Source organism: Pezoporus wallicus, unplaced genomic scaffold, assembly GCF_028554395.1.
Source record: "Pezoporus wallicus isolate ANWC-B61680 ecotype Strahan unplaced genomic scaffold, APGP_CSIRO_Pwel_v1 contig_8333, whole genome shotgun sequence".
In the NCBI taxonomy this organism is placed as follows: domain Eukaryota; kingdom Metazoa; phylum Chordata; class Aves; order Psittaciformes; family Psittacidae; genus Pezoporus; species Pezoporus wallicus.
Window position 1 is genome coordinate 1,400,158 of NW_026637037.1, and position 15,482 is coordinate 1,415,639.

A 15,482-nucleotide genomic window follows, 5' to 3' on the forward strand; every position below is an offset into this window, starting at 1 on the left:
TGGAAACGAAGGGGAAAAGAGCTCGGAAAAGACAACGTCTGTTTTCTTGGAAACACAGACCATAATCTCACACACGTTCTTGCACATGAGTTATTGTAAGCATATGTGTAGTCCCATTAAACTCCCCGAGCCTAAATTATCCCTTGTGTAATTCCACTGTAATCTGTAGAATTAATGTGGTTTGATGGAAAACTATCAAACAGGCATTGAGATTTCTGTGTTCTGCTCTGTGTCGGAGCCATCCTGGGCATTGATGATTGAAGACATGGTGAGTCCTACAAATGGAATTGGGACTAGCCATGTCTGAGATGGATCATCATCTCCTCCCTACCCATCTGATCCTGATAAAGGGCCTTGGTTTAATCAGCTGGCTCAGCTGAGGAGGAGCAGAATGATTTCCCTGAGGAATAGAGCAAATTTCTTTGGGAGAGCTAAACTCCATAGAGGAAGGTAATCTGCCAGGTAGAGCTCCAAAGTGTGATACATAAGGGAGGGAGGAAGGCTTTGCTGAGTGGGGTGGCTGGTCTGAGGGAGGGGAATGGGGTTCTGAACTGGGGAGGGTGGTGGTACCAGCCATAGGGTGAAGAAAAACACCCATGGGTGTGTTTTTGTGGGTGATTTTGCCTTGATGAATAGCTTTCTGGGTGGGAGCTACAGTGCTCAACAGAACTGGACTGCAGGAGGGAAGTGAAGTGAGGAGTTGTGCCAGCTTGGTACTAGTGAGGAGCAGGTCCTGCGCTGCCATCGATGGAGCTCACTGGCCTGCAGGTACCTGATGGGGAAGCTGCTGAAGAAAGCGCTTTCCAATAACCTGGTGCTTTGAGAAGGGGAAGGACACTCTGAGCTTTCTGATTATGTCCTCTTCTAAGGATCAAGGAGGGGAAGGACTAGTGAGCACTGACCTGGTGAGGCAAGGAGGAGGCTGTGCTGCTCGCTTCCGTGAGAGGCAAGGAACTAAGCCCTTCTGCAATCCTCCTGAACCTCGGGAGTCTTTTGCAGGCCATTCTGCCTCTCATCAGTGTGTTTTTTAGTGCTGGGGGTGTAACATGGCCTGTCCCAGGGTGCTGGTGACACTTGGTAATGCTTCAGCCTAATTAACTTATGTGTCTAAAGTTATTAGAACAGCTATAGGATGAATACAACTTGTGTCTCCAGTAAGACTTGCCTCTTCCCACTGGTTGCTGCCTGTTCAGACCAAATGTTAGAGCAGCGTGCAGCAGCCCTGTAGAAACTGCAAAGTAAGAACTCCAGAGAAGAGCCTTAGCAGTACCCAGAATTGTCCTTGGTCTTTCACTTGTTAGGATTCCTTTTAAATACTCAGTGTCCTAGGCAAGCTCGTGTAACATCTGTTGATACGTTACCTCCACGATCTGCTTAAACACTGCTGTGCTCATAGTGCTCATGAAATTGGAAGGTTTTGGGGTATGCAGCACTGCCCTTAGTATTTTAATTAAGCACGCCATGCTGTACGTGTGCTGTGTTGGTTCAGCTGCTTTAGCAGAGAATCATCCCATGAAAGATGCTTTTGCCTTGTAGAGCAATTATGGGTGCTTTGAGGTGTTTGTAGCCCACTCCTCTCTCCTCTGCACCAGACTACAGAAAGCAACGTTTCCTTGGCAGTCCTTAATTCTATCTTAAAGGCTGGGCTTAAAAATCAACATCTGGAAAACCAAGTGCATGGGCTTCTTACAGATACCACAGACTGAATCCTGGGGCCAAAGGCAGCCTCGGTGGAATTATCATCTGATATCTGTGCTCTGTGTTTTCCCTATAATGCTTGAGTCAGTTCCCTTTTATGGAGATGTCTTCAGAGATGCACACGATGCCAAAATGCTCACAGAATTGCACAGGACTGACCAAACCTAAAATGCTGCAGCAGAGAAAGGAAGAAACAGAGCCCCAGACCTCCTCTGAAAGGGGATGTGGTGGTGGAAGTCCCTGATTTGAGCAGCTTAAGCATCAGTGTTGGCAGTTTGAAGACTGGCAACATGATTTATTCTGGAGAAAGCCTCCCCTTTGTGTCTCATTTTGATGAACAGAAATGTTACTGACATTCATGATAAAATAACTTGCTGAAGTGGCTTATCTACATGTTTGGATCAAGAGAGATTAGGCTTTATGCAAAACAATATATTCAGATTGCTAAAATACCTCAGTGCTTGTTTCTTCATCAGTTCCAACACTGGTGTCTTCTTCTCCATCCTCTCACTGCAATCAAGGTTGTTCTGTTAGCTGGTGGTGGTAGCTGTTGATAAAAGTCAGACTTTGGTGCTTTTGTATTCTTATTTGAGATTCATGACCTTCCCTTAAGATGTGATTGTTGCAATTCTTAGCAGTGGGATATAGCTAGAGAATAGATGAATGCCAGTGGAAAAGTCTAAAAGCATAACTTGGGTGCAAGCTGATCAGTGTCGAGGGTCCTGCGTTGTCCTGTGTCCCTCCTGGCCCCCCTGACTCAGGGCAAGGCTTGCTGCTGGTATTGGTTTTTAACTTGCTAAAACCAGTCCACAAGCAGAAGGCAACAAAGGACTTCAGATTGCTTGCTGTGCAATCAAAATGCCTGACATACTTCACAGTTTTTTTTCCTCGTGCTTCCTAAGAGCAAGTGCTTGTAGCAGGTAGGTCACAGTCGTTTCTGCCTCCTCTTTGGCAGGCTTCACTTCTCTATCAGACCCAAGGCATTTGCAGTCTGAGTCACCAGCGTGCTCGTGCTGAAGTGCTTGATTCCATTTGTCACCAAGCTCAATATTAGCAGCCATCACTTTTATTCCACAGTGATGTTTACCTACAAGATAGCACAATACAGGAAGGAAATGCCTGTAGGGTCAGTGTGTGTTACTCAGACTGCTCCTCCTGAGGGAGATAAGACGTGGGCCTTCCTTCTTCTATGCTTGTGAAGGAAAAAACGCAACTCCGCCTTCAGAGCTCCACTTAAGGCAGAGCTTCGTATGCAAGTAACATGGCACTTTGTGCTCCTGTAAAAGAGAACACCAGAGCCCTTACAAATGGTGTCATTTTTCTTGTGCTTCTGATGGCCCATCTAATGCAAAAGGCCCTTGAAGCCTGAAACCTTCCTCATTTTTCTATTAAGCTTCATGAGTCAGTTCTCTGCTGTGATTCAGGGGGATCACCCTACCAGGGAATTAGAGGAAGGGAGAAATCAAGAACTTTGTGATACTTTATGCTTCCATAATTCCTGGTTTTTAGCCAGCACTTTAACTTTCCATATATATACATATAAAATATAATTTTCCACATACATATATTTTGAAGAGGCAATTTCTGGCTCTCCAGGATGTGGACAGAAGCTATTACAGTTACGATTTGGTTGATGCCTGCTCAGCATGATCTGAGATGGATTTTAACACTTTATCTCCCTCCCCAAATCCCAGATCTTGATTTGTGTGCCAGTTGAGCATGTTTTCCTTGCTTCACTTTGAGTGCAGCTCTTAACAGTGTCTGGACAAATTCATGTCTTTCAAGGAGTGCTGTGCTTAAGCAATTTTCTCTTCATCCTCCATCGTGTTCCCCAGTAATAACTTCAGAACACAATGGATTTAAATTAGTATGTGGTAACTTTTTTATGCAACTTCATGTTGCCTTATTCAAAAGTATTTATTTGAATACCAAATGCAAAATAAAACATACTGACACGTATGAATAAGGCGATGGGGTTTGCATTTTTGTTAACTTTGGCTCATTCTTCTTTGAACTTCCATGGTAAAGGTTTAGTTAGAAGTTCAGGTAATTTCAAGAGCAAAATAACACACAGCAAGTGATGTTCAGAGTGCTTTGTCGGGTTATTTGGGACTGAAATGGTGCAGAGGAGAGAAGGCTGCTGAGTGTTGCACATGATGAGTGACTAGCTGAGATACAGTGGCATTTAGCCAGAGGCTGGCTACCGCACTATGGAGACTCTGCTATTACAACAGTTAGGATCCCCAGTCTGTCTGAGTAAGAGAGGCTTCAAATCGTCTGTGTCACTGCTAATGTACTTCAGTAGATGTCACAGGATGTGATTCAGACTCGGGGGGGGGGGAGAAGGGAATTACAATAGCTGATGCTCAGATAAATGAGACTGTACCAGAATGCAGAATCCTGAGGTTTTGAGCCACTTTATCCCAGATCATTAATCTTGTCCATTTTATGCTCATATTGCATCCCACAAAACTTCAGGCATTCCAAAAGATGTTGAGTGTGGGGTTTTTTTCTTGGGGTGGTTTTGGGTTGGGTTTTGTTGGGGGGTTTTTGTGCTGTGGAGAAGTCTCCTTTCCTTTTTTCCCTTCCCTCCCAAACTGCATGATTTACTGTGTAAAGTAGTTATTTAAGGTTTAATGCAAGCAATACCCATTGTTTAAAACTCAGTGATACTAATATGATGTACTTGTGTGTGCTGGCTGTGCTTACCCAGTAGTACATGTTGTACTGGGGATGGTACTATCCTGTACCTGCAGTTCTCCCATGTGTCTTCTCTGTTGACACAGGTCCACAGTGGGGCCAAGCAAGAGCTGCATGCAAGTAGAAAGTACTGGTATTGTTAACACAAAGGAAGATTCTAGTTATGGAGGTTAGAAACTGTAACTAAACAGAGCCAACTTTATTTTCTATATGCCCTGTATAATAAACTTCAGAGGAAAAGCTTGGCAAATGGGTATGGTATCCTAGGAATATTCATTCTATCACAGTTCAGCATTACAGACCAGTAAATTGCTTCGTGGTTTATATTCTGAATCTTCAATAAACATGAAAAAGGGGGGCAAGAAGCAGTAATAATTTCCTTCCCTTCAGAATTATCTGTTCAGTCTTTTCAAAGCAGTACTCTACATGGAAGCACCTCTCTCTGTACTTCCTCAGCCTTCCTATTCCAACCCCATTCATGTTATTTAAGGAAGAGATAAGATGAAGATTTTCAGGCATTACCTCTAGTCTGGGATTAAATCAAGAACACACTCAGAATAGTGGCTGTGCTCTGGGATAACTACCTTTGCTTGTCAGTGGCCAACTTCTGTCTGCAAGTGAGAGAGGAGATCCTTACACCAATAATCCTATAATTACCTATTTGTATCTAACTACACTGCAAACCTGACTTGTGTACCCTTTGGCAGCCAGATCACTTCTTAAAGGAATCCTTACAAACATTAATGTAGATCTGTTAACGATACCACTGAAGTGCCTCTTTACAAATACTGCAGCATTACTGCAGCGTGCATATAAAAATCCCATTAACTGTGATTCCAGCTTGCTTCCTTTCACAAAGGGTTGCCTGCAAAAACCAGGCCCTGTTTACTGCTGCTGAATAGTGATTTCTGGACTTCATCTTGGCAGTGCATGTTGGGGAGATATCCTTTAAGCCACTGTGTTGGAGGTTAGGACATTCATTTCGGTGTCAGCTGCCATCCCAAGCTGGATCATAAATGAAAAGCAGTGGAGTTCAGTTGCGCTGTATAACAATAAAGCAGGAAACACTAATTGCCAAACTACTGGCAGCTGAAAGTAGACTTTACAGTAATGCTAACTGAGCAGATCTGGCAGTTGATATAACATTGCAAATAGCCACGCTGTCTTAAACCAAGTAGAGGGGGTTTTGATGTTAAGAACACACTGCACTAGTGCACAGAAGGGTCAGGATTATGCACAACCCTTCACTGCATGGTTTAAAATACTTCTTAAATGTTGACAGAAAAAGACAGACATACTGTAACTTTGTGTTATGGACTCCTTCAAAACATAGCTGCTGCATAGTGCAAGGACAGCTTCATCTCTTTGTGAGTATTCTCTTCCTCTCTTTCTGAAGTTTATACCAAATCTCTGAGTGTAAATCCAGTACCTTCCAAAAGTTCCTCCAATTGCATAGTCAGGAATACTTGATTCCTGTATGAAAACAAAACAACCCACAAAATCTCCCCCAAAATGCCCCCCCCCCCCCCCCCCAATCCCAAATAAGCCATGCAACCCCCAAATGAAACATTCTGAATGAAACAGCAGCAAAGATCTGGGAATAGAATCATAGATTCTACTATGAATCGTATTAGAATCATGGATTCTAACACTGGACTAGTGTCTGTGCTACTAATCATGAAGCATCCGTTTACAATAACTTGTTTAATATGCATAATGTCTGAATTGATAAAGTGCTGTAAGTTGTTTGAAACATGAAATGATCCTTGCAAAGCTCCTCCCCCCATTTTGGGCTGCTAAATATTATTACCGTCCCCATCTCTCTCTGGTTAGAGAATAACAAACATGTCAAACATCTTGTTTAGCTTTGTTCCTCAGCTATGAGCAGAGATAACACAAGGTATGTGTAAAACTGATGTTATGAATCAACAGATACATCTTTTTATAGATACACGCATGGTTAAAGCTTACCATTGGCACAGTTAAATGTGAAACTGCTCATTGCTGCCGAGTGCACAACCTAGCCACGGTCTATGTCAGGCTTTCACTAAGCACAGCTCACCCCTGCAAACTAGCAGGAGCAAAGTGGGATGGCCACGGCTACAGTGCTTGTATGCTTGTGTGTATTCCCAGTGTTTCCAGTTGTGAGGGCAGATGTTCTTTTAAAGAGGAAATAAAAGCAGTGTAAGAACAGCAGCTTGTATCTGCTGCAGTACTGTAACTCCAGAGCCTACCTTGCTGACTTTGTTTCAGGTCTGATCAGTACAGGGCAAGCCAGCACAAACATGATTTGAAGGGGAAATCAAGTACAGTGTGTGCAATGTGTTTGAGCAACCGTGAAGACATCGAGCAAAGGTCTGTAAAAAGCTTTCATTTCCATCATGAAGATGTAGGAGGCATGTCTCAGTGTCCTTAGAGAGAAATGGTGGCAGCAAGCCTTTAGTGCTCTTTGCCAAGGATTGAAGCGTGAGGCAAAAACATGTTCAACTGGATTGTGCCATGTGTAAACCAAGCAAATGTTTTGTGTAAATACTGCTGCTTAACTGTCTCTGAGACACTCTTCCATGTATCCTACTGTCTCTCCTGCCCCAGGAAAGCAGGCAGCTGCTTGGATGCGGTTTGTGATAGCACATTGGCTAAAGCACATGATAAGCTCATTTGGGAGTGAAAAAAGGATGGAAAAGATGGTCTTACCAGGTTGGTTTCTGCTCTGTGGCCCCTTACATACATGTAGGAGGAACCTTTTGCTTTACAGCATGATTTGCATTTCTATCTCTAAAATGGTCGTTGTTACAGAACAGCATCACTGTACTGGAATGGTCATGTGGTGGTGTAAGACATTATAATCAGTGGCTGAGAGTAGGCCAGTGTATTTAGCTTTCACATCACTCTGTTTAGCTTTCTTCTGGCATAACTTGAGAATAATCTTCTCAGCTGTTCTTATAAAGAGGCAACCTTCTCATATCATTGCTTTATGACAGTCCAACTGGCACTCCCTTTTATCTTTCCTTCCTCCTTTGCTCACATAAACCTGGTTTTTACTGTACATGCAATATTCTCCACTAGACAACAACCAGGTCAAAAGAGAAGTAACTCTGAATACTCACGTTCTGTCAACTAATGCGTAACTGGAGAAAATAACCTGATAACTAAAACTCACTTAGAATTTGGCTTCCAGGCTAGGACGTGAGGAAGGAATTTCTGGATGCCTTCTGTTCCCTTCTGAATCTTTGTCAGTGTTGATGATGGTATTTCCATGAAGTCGTATTTGTTTCCTTTAAGAATATGTTTCTTCCCTTTTTTTTCTTTCAATCTGTAACATACAACGTTTTCCTCTTTTGGAAATAGGGAAAAAAGAGGCAATATATTTCACTCCAAACATCCCTCATGTACATAGCCCAAATGTGTTTGCCTCAATGTCAATATTTAAGGAAAAAAACAAGACGCAGCAGAACCCAAGAATCTAAATCTAAGGAATCCAGCCAGCAATCCCAGAGTCTCTGGATAGACCCTGGGAGCACCAGGTTTTCAGTTCCATGCTGGGAGCAGGAAGAATGCAGTTTTCCCCTAGAACAATGACAGTTTGGTTGTACCCACCTACTAAAAACAAAAGATAAGAGCTACTCAATAACAAAATGCTGCTTTACTTCAGCTCCACCATGCTTTTGGAGAGAACCAGCAGTTATCTGAGATAATCTTTTAAAGGAAAAGTCAATCTTGTTAATAACAAGGCTTCCTTTAAGAGAATTCAAGCCAGGAACTCTTTCTTTTGGTGTTCTGTTCCCTGTGGTTGGGATGCAACGTTTTGTTGAAGGCTTTGGTCAGAGTTAGGCTGTTCCTGAGCTCTCCTGTTGATGCTGCTTCAACTTCACACACTTCTGGGTCATTTCTAACCCAAGTTTTCCCTTGCAAAGAGTAATCATAAACTGCTGGAAAGTAAGTGTCCGTAACTCAAGTTGGCACTTGAGCCAGTAACCAGTAGGGAAAACAGCAACAAATACAAGGAAATGGGTATAGTCCCACTCTCTCACTGATTATCCAGCTGAAAAATTACTTTGTATGTGCTATTTTAACTTGTGACCAAACAGAGTAAAGAATATGCTGTTGGGGGAACACAGGCAGAGATTCTCTTGGATTTGCTTCCCCAAAAGGCTGGCAGTGAAGTAGAGGGGGAAAAGTCTTCCCAAGTCCTTGAAAATTAGATTCCTCCACATCAGATGGCCTGGAGCAGATCAGCTTTTCAGAGCAGCCTCTTGTGAAGAAATCTACTGTTACCTTCAGAGCATTTCCAAGGGAGGTTACAAGTCTGAACAGGCAAGTGCTTTTCTGGAGTCATTGCCATGCAGGTGATGGGTGGAAGAAAGTCCCTGGGACTCTTCCCTGTTTAAAGGCAGACACAAAGTTTATGAACCCACAGTTTGAAAGCGCACCAAACCCCAAAATCCTGCCCTAGGCAGGGCTTTAAGGGAGGAACCGAGCAGCCAGCAATGTTTCCATCAAAGTATAAAATGAGAGCAGGACGGGCTACGTTCTTCTTTGCTCTGAACAGCAGCAGCGTGTGAACTAGGCACCGTTTGAGCCTTGGCTGTGTTTATGAGCAGTCCAGGAGCCTGCCTGGCTGCCAGGCCAGCGGGCTATTCAGGCACGAGATGTGGTGCATGAATGGATCCATTCATTGCCTTTCTCTTCATACGCTTCTCCAAGCCTTGGGGCATTGATCCTTTGCTGCTGTCCCTTCCCCGGAGCAGAGGAAGAGGCTGCCTCTGCCCTCATTCCCCTCTACTCTAGTTCCCTTGCAAAACAAGATTCAAAGCAAGATTCAGTGCAGAGAGCACTTATCTAAAATAAACTACTATTAGCCATAATAAAGTCCAGTGTATCTCAAATATACCAAACTATCTGCAACTGTGCAGAAAGTTCTGATAAGTAAGTCCTCACTTGAGATAGCCCTCACATCAGATTTACTTCAGCCAGGTCATTTTCAAGGACCCGAGCATGAACATGCACAGAGAGCCTTCCTCACACGGTCTTAACCTTTTAACTGCTCTTTAATCTCAGGCATAATCTAGGTTAAAAGCCACAGAAACTCCCTGAACTCACACGTGACCACATCAAGGCACTCCACTTCTGCTGAAGATTATTAAGCCTGTTGGGCAGGTTATGATGGCTGGCTTCCCCACAGGGCCTTGCAATGTCACGACAGTAATTTTCTCCCTCGTGTTTTCTGATGATTTCTGATGACTTCCTGCATAAAGCAGACTATTCCTCTCCTGACAGCAGGAACCACCATTCCTGTTCAGCTAAATTCCCTACCAGAATAGCTGCTGCAACGTTCCGACACCCGGCTGAGGAAAGGCTTCAGAGCGTGAGTCTGGTCCTGCGACAGTGAGGAGCTGCCATCAGCTTCACCACAGTCAGGCTGTAGAGCGATTCTACTCCTCTTCGAGCTTTTGGCTTTGTAGATGTGTCTGACACATATACATACACATACATTTGCTTTGTATATGTAGCCAGACACAGAGCCCTGTGTGTGTGTACAGATGACAGATGTGTTTATATTGCTTTATAGGTGGAACAGTGTGGAGCGTTACATTTTGCCAGATGAATGTGAAATGCTGAAGTAGACTTTCGCACACTTTGCTCCAACAAAGTTTGCACCTTTTAGAAGTGGTTCCAATGTACAGAATACCATTTTTCATGACGAAATCTGAAGTGCATATTTTACTGCTGAAGGGAAGGTGCTTAAAATGAGAAAACAGGATATAAAGTCAAATTCACTGTATCAGGAAAAGAGGAAAACGCTCTTCCTTCCCCTATTACTGACAGTAGTATGTTAGAGCCTGAACCAGTTCAGTTTTCTCAAGTGATGATTTGCTCCCTATGATGTAAACCTGCTAAGGATTTTTGCATGTTTGGTTTGAAGAAAGTACTTCTTAAATCACCTTTAAAGTACTGTGCCTGTAGCATGACACTTGTCACTTTTTTATCTACCTTAAGAAGTGAGCAATGGCTTCCAAAAGATGCACTACAGATTATAAGGGCTTTGACAAGCCCAGAGGAAAAATGACACTGGTTTAATGCTTTGGGGGTTTTGGAAGACTGTGGAGTACAAACTGTCATGAAGCCAACTTAATATAACTGTTTCCTTTATACTCTAAGGATTCACTAGGGACTTCACTGCTAGCATACAGGAAATAAAGGCTGTTGTGCCTGAACAAGACTTTGTTTCTTACAATTTAGAAGACTACATGACGTTTCCTTACAGGAAATGTTACATTCATGCGAATTCCCATATTTATTTGTAGACAAAAATTGCCATTCACATAGCAGGAAAACTAGATGAAAACAGACATGGCACAGACTTAAGGGCATTATGGGGTATTGGTGAACAGACCTACACGATGGCAAGGAAAACAACTACACAAAAACGTACTTAAATGTACTTAAATCTTTATTGTTGTCTCCTTCTCCAGCACCAGACTCATTTCTTAACAGGAATCCTTGAGAATAAATTACTACAGGAATTCATTACTTCAGTGAGGAGCTTGCAGAGTTTGTGTTAGGGAAAGCTTGTCTTCCATGGTTACACTATTCGACCAAGATATATTGACTTGGGATACTTTTCCTTTAGATCAGGCCACTGAACAATGAAATAATCTGAAAAGTAGTACAGAATCTTCCCAGAGAGGGATAAAGTTTCCACGCGGCAGATGCTCTCCACATACACAATGATTGCTCTCTTTATTCCTAGAAGCCCAAGGAGAAGAGCAGATATACAGACAGGAACACATGTTCCTGGTCCATTGCACAATACCTAAAAGAGATGAAACATGTTACACAAGTAAAACGTGAGTTTTTTCATAGGGTGAAGAATGAAGTGTGTGCTTTCATGTCACATTCCACTTACAAATCAAAATATTTCCAAGGATATCTGAAAGCACAAAAGGGGCATGTGAATATGAAGAAAAATGGGGGGAATGGGGCAAACAAAAGACATTATTTCAAAGTAGCTGCTGAAAAAGATCATCTTTCTTTACACGTTGAGGAGGAGAAGAGCTCTGAGAGGATGCAGTTAATCAGTTCATGTCTATGAAAGAAGCAGAAGACTCAGGCGTATACAGTTTAAACAGCTTCTAATCTCACTCAGAGCTTTGTGTTGTATCACTAATGAGATTTGTGCACCGCTTAGGGCCAAAGAAGTTTAATTAGTATTACTAAAGCTGGGATCTGGTTATAAACCTCTTGAACTTTGTCTTAAGTCAGTAAAACACACAGGAGTTCAGCAAAAATGTGCTGATGACTTAGGACCTTCATCAGAATCTACTGATGTGCATGACTGCATTTGTTTTGCTTTTAATAAACGCTGGGTTTAAACCACGACAACATAGGAACAAGCATACAGAGGGAAGGTGTTTCGGCAAATACATGTCACATCCTTGTAGCAGATGAGCTCAAATTCACTTAAAAATGTTAACAGTAACAGAAAGTGGTCTTCCAGTTCTAGACACTGGGAAACGGACACGCAGATTGCTTAAAAGCAGAAGGTTTGAAGCAGGGTATGTTAAGGCACTCTTCTTGGGTATCCAAACTGTTTTCAGGCAAGGAATTTCGTACTAAATTTAACTGCTACCATGTAATCAGTGCTTTGCTGCACAGCTGGGGGTTATGTAGAAAGAAAGCCTTCTTTTAGAAAATCATGACCCTATTGCTTGCCAAATTTGATTAATGTGCACTGATGTTGATTGTGCTACTGGTACTTGACTACTGATACCAAAATGAAGGCACGTTTAGGTATCTCTGTAATTGCATTTGTTACTCTAGTGTAAACATAGGCATAGGAATCACGTTGGAATGTTCTGTGTTTGCAGGCAAACCCCATCAGGGTCCCTGCTGCAGCATCTCTTTAGGCAAGTGCATAAGAAGCACCAAAACAGTCCAAAAAAGTGATTTACTACTGTTTTTTATTGGTGAGTTAAATATTCAATCTGACTCCTGATTTCAGATTAAATATTCAGCTTGAAGTGAACAGACAGAAATGTGCATTGCTGCTAAACAGAAACTCTTCTTTCCCTTTCCTGGAGCTACCTGGAGTACAAATACTGTTTCATCTTCATTGCTCCCCAAGCCCTTTTTCTGTTGCATTAGTCCTCTCCCCTGTCCTTTCCTAAGTATCTTTAATTTCAGTGTTCCTCTGTAGTCTGAGATGTATCCCACCCATCCTCTCTCCCCTGGTTTTCTTTGTGATCTCTGGTATTTGTTTTCCTCTCCATCCCTGTTCCCAGCCACTCTTCCACTGTCTGGACTCAGACAGCTCTGCACTCTTTCAGCTTCCATCTAGTCTGAAAGCTCAACCCACTGGTTTAAAGCAAGGAGAGAGTTTGACATCAGTCCCTTACTCTCCATAGTCTGACACAAAAACATACCAGTCACAGATATGAATTAGGTCAGGCAGACATCCTACATCCTCCTGAGCCCAGAAGCTGAAGTATTACATTCATGGTCTTTATCAAGCCACTGTGCCGTACACTTCATCCTACTTCCCCCTCTCTTTATTAAGCTTGGCTAGGGGCTCCAGCCTGTCTGGTATTTGGTATTCCTGTGTCTAAATGCACACACAGAGGTAAATGCTAGCAGGAATTCCAAACTAAGTAAAGTTTATGTAAATAAAGAATAGTAATTGGGTCTAGTTGTGACTCTATGTAGCTCTAAAGGCCACACGGAGTTGCTGTTACTACTTTGCTGACGTGCAGAACAGAAAAGCAATAATCAAAATTGAAATTATAATAAAACACCTTTACTAAATCAAGGTTCTGATATGATGCACTCAATTTATACCTTCTACTGACTGTTTATAACTTGTAAGTTGTTTCTCAGATCCCTTGGATTCATGGAAAAGTAACTGTACGCAAGAAAAAGAACCAGGAAAATTATGGACTAGGCACTCTAAAAAAACATGATCTGATCGTAACTCACATCCTCTGCTCTTTCCCCTTCCACACATACCAGTTGAAACAAGACAAACCGCACGGGACTCTATAGGACCTCTATATCCAAAATGCCCATTAAATACTCTGACTATAGGTGTTCCTATTTTAAAAAGTTTGGGTTTAGGAACTGTCCCCTGAAAAAGACTGGTACAAACTTGCTGAAGCCACCAGACAAATAGAACCCTATCTGAATTTGGGGTTGTGATCATTAAAAATTAACCTTCAGTTAACCTTCTGTGTGTGTCCAGAGACATGTCGTACCTAGAAAATGGTGCAGTTTGCTCACGTGCTGGAGTGGCAATTCCCCTCCAAAAATCTGGTCCGGCCAGTCCTACTTACTCCCTCTCACATTGTCAGCAGGAAGGGAGATCAGCATTCCTGCTGCTTGGAATACAGTATCATACAGTCATCAAGGGATACAGGGGAAAATCCTGAGACAAGAAGTGTGTACAACGTAAGATGAGGAACCTTTGTGGAATCTATAAGCTAGAAATGCTGCTGTTCAGTTCCTTCCAGTATACAAACTTGTCAATGATGGAAAGGAACTGAATCATCTACATTCACCCTTAAACACATAAAAGGAGATGAGCTGTCCTACTAGTGAATCTCAAAACACTGCTCAAAAGTACCTTTTGGAGGACTGGTGTTTTCCGCCTTGAAAAGACCAAAGCTTTTGTTTCTTCCCCTGCAGCAGAACACAAGTATCTCTCAGGGAATCATCAGTATACTGTGCAGAAAAAGCAAGCACCTATTGGGCAAGAAAGGACCAGGGCCTCTACAAGGTCAACCAGCTATTGAGGGTAAGCGTTTCCCAGTATCTATTTACTTTAGCTACAAGGCTGCCTGTAGAATATTTGCGTTGCATGAGATATGTCTCCACAGATCTCTAGTTTATTTGGTTCAGACTTCTGCAGTGAGGCAGCAGAAAGGGAAAGAAGGAGCCTCTGTGACCTTCTGAGCTGCCCAAGGATTTTCTTGGTCAACGGGCAACCTGACTTTGTTGCCAGCAAGCTGTAAGGAATCATTCCAGAAGGTAGTGTTGCAGATCTCTGCACCATTTGCATTCGCCTCCACTGCTAGGTCTAGGAACTAAATCCTGCATATTAAAATCCTCTACCAAGTCAGTGTAACCGCTTTTGAACAGTACAATAAAATGAAACAATCTGTATATTAATGGAGGTTTAAAAGTAAAGGATCAGAATACAACATTTATACTCGGTGACTCTCTAATTCCATATTAATCACTTTCCTATTAAAATGGAGTAATTGTTGCTTTTCTGTTTCAGATATTTTCTACCACTGTTGAAAGAAAACAAGCTAAGCCAGCAGTCTGGCGTACTGGGAACACTGGCACATGGCACAGCTGCTGATAAAAGCTGCTTTAGAGTTGGTGAATGCAGCTCTGTAGTAGAATGACATTTACCAGCTCAAACACTGAAAGCATAGCTCACAGCTTCACCGGGATTAAATGCCAGGCCACCAGTTGAAACAAAAATGAGTAAAGCAGAAAACATGCAGTTTTCCTCAGCAATATGTAAACATACATTTGCTGTGTATCTTTAATGAACAGATACTCGAGTCCTGCTTATGTTCCCAGATTACAACAACTGGAGGACAGCATCAGTTCCTCAAAACTTAGGAGAAAGTGGAAAACTCATGGGAGATTTGTTTTGCATAATAAACTGTCGGCACCTGCTCTTCTCCTTAATAAATTCCACAGGGATTGGCCTTTGCCACCTGGAGAAAAGCTACTCAGCTTTCTAGGGCTGGGGATGTTGATTAGTGTTGCTGTAGGGTGATGCATGCTTGAGAACTGAAGACTGCATTGCTTGCTGCCTATGGAGCTGTCTCTTGGAGTACGTTCAGAGGACACTCCTCAAGCTTCCTTAGTGCTGGTAATGCTTCCTTCCTCACAATGCTAAATAAGTGGAGGTAAGAATAAGGGACTAGATGGTAGTGATGGAGAACCACTAAAAGAGGCAAAGGCAAGCAGAATGGTACCAACAAGCTGGGTTAACTGCATCATCTTTGTATATCTAGACAAGAAAACAGAGCTACTTTTGACCACTGTTGCGAAAAAGCCCAATTAGGTATTTT

At 42.5% G+C, this 15,482-nt stretch overlaps 1 protein-coding gene across 2 annotated transcripts in view; it reads right to left on the reverse strand.

Moving 5' to 3' along the window:
- Positions 1-10,831: 10,831 nt before the first annotated feature.
- Positions 10,832-15,482, reverse strand: part of ALG14 (ALG14 UDP-N-acetylglucosaminyltransferase subunit) — a 37,133-nt gene continuing 32,482 nt past the window's right edge. For both annotated transcript variants that reach the window (XM_057402765.1, XM_057402764.1), the window contains exon 4: positions 10,832-11,212. In XM_057402765.1, coding sequence (XP_057258748.1) covers positions 10,982-11,212 — 231 coding nt within the window. In that variant the 3' untranslated portion in view covers positions 10,832-10,981. The remainder of the gene's footprint in view (positions 11,213-15,482) is intronic.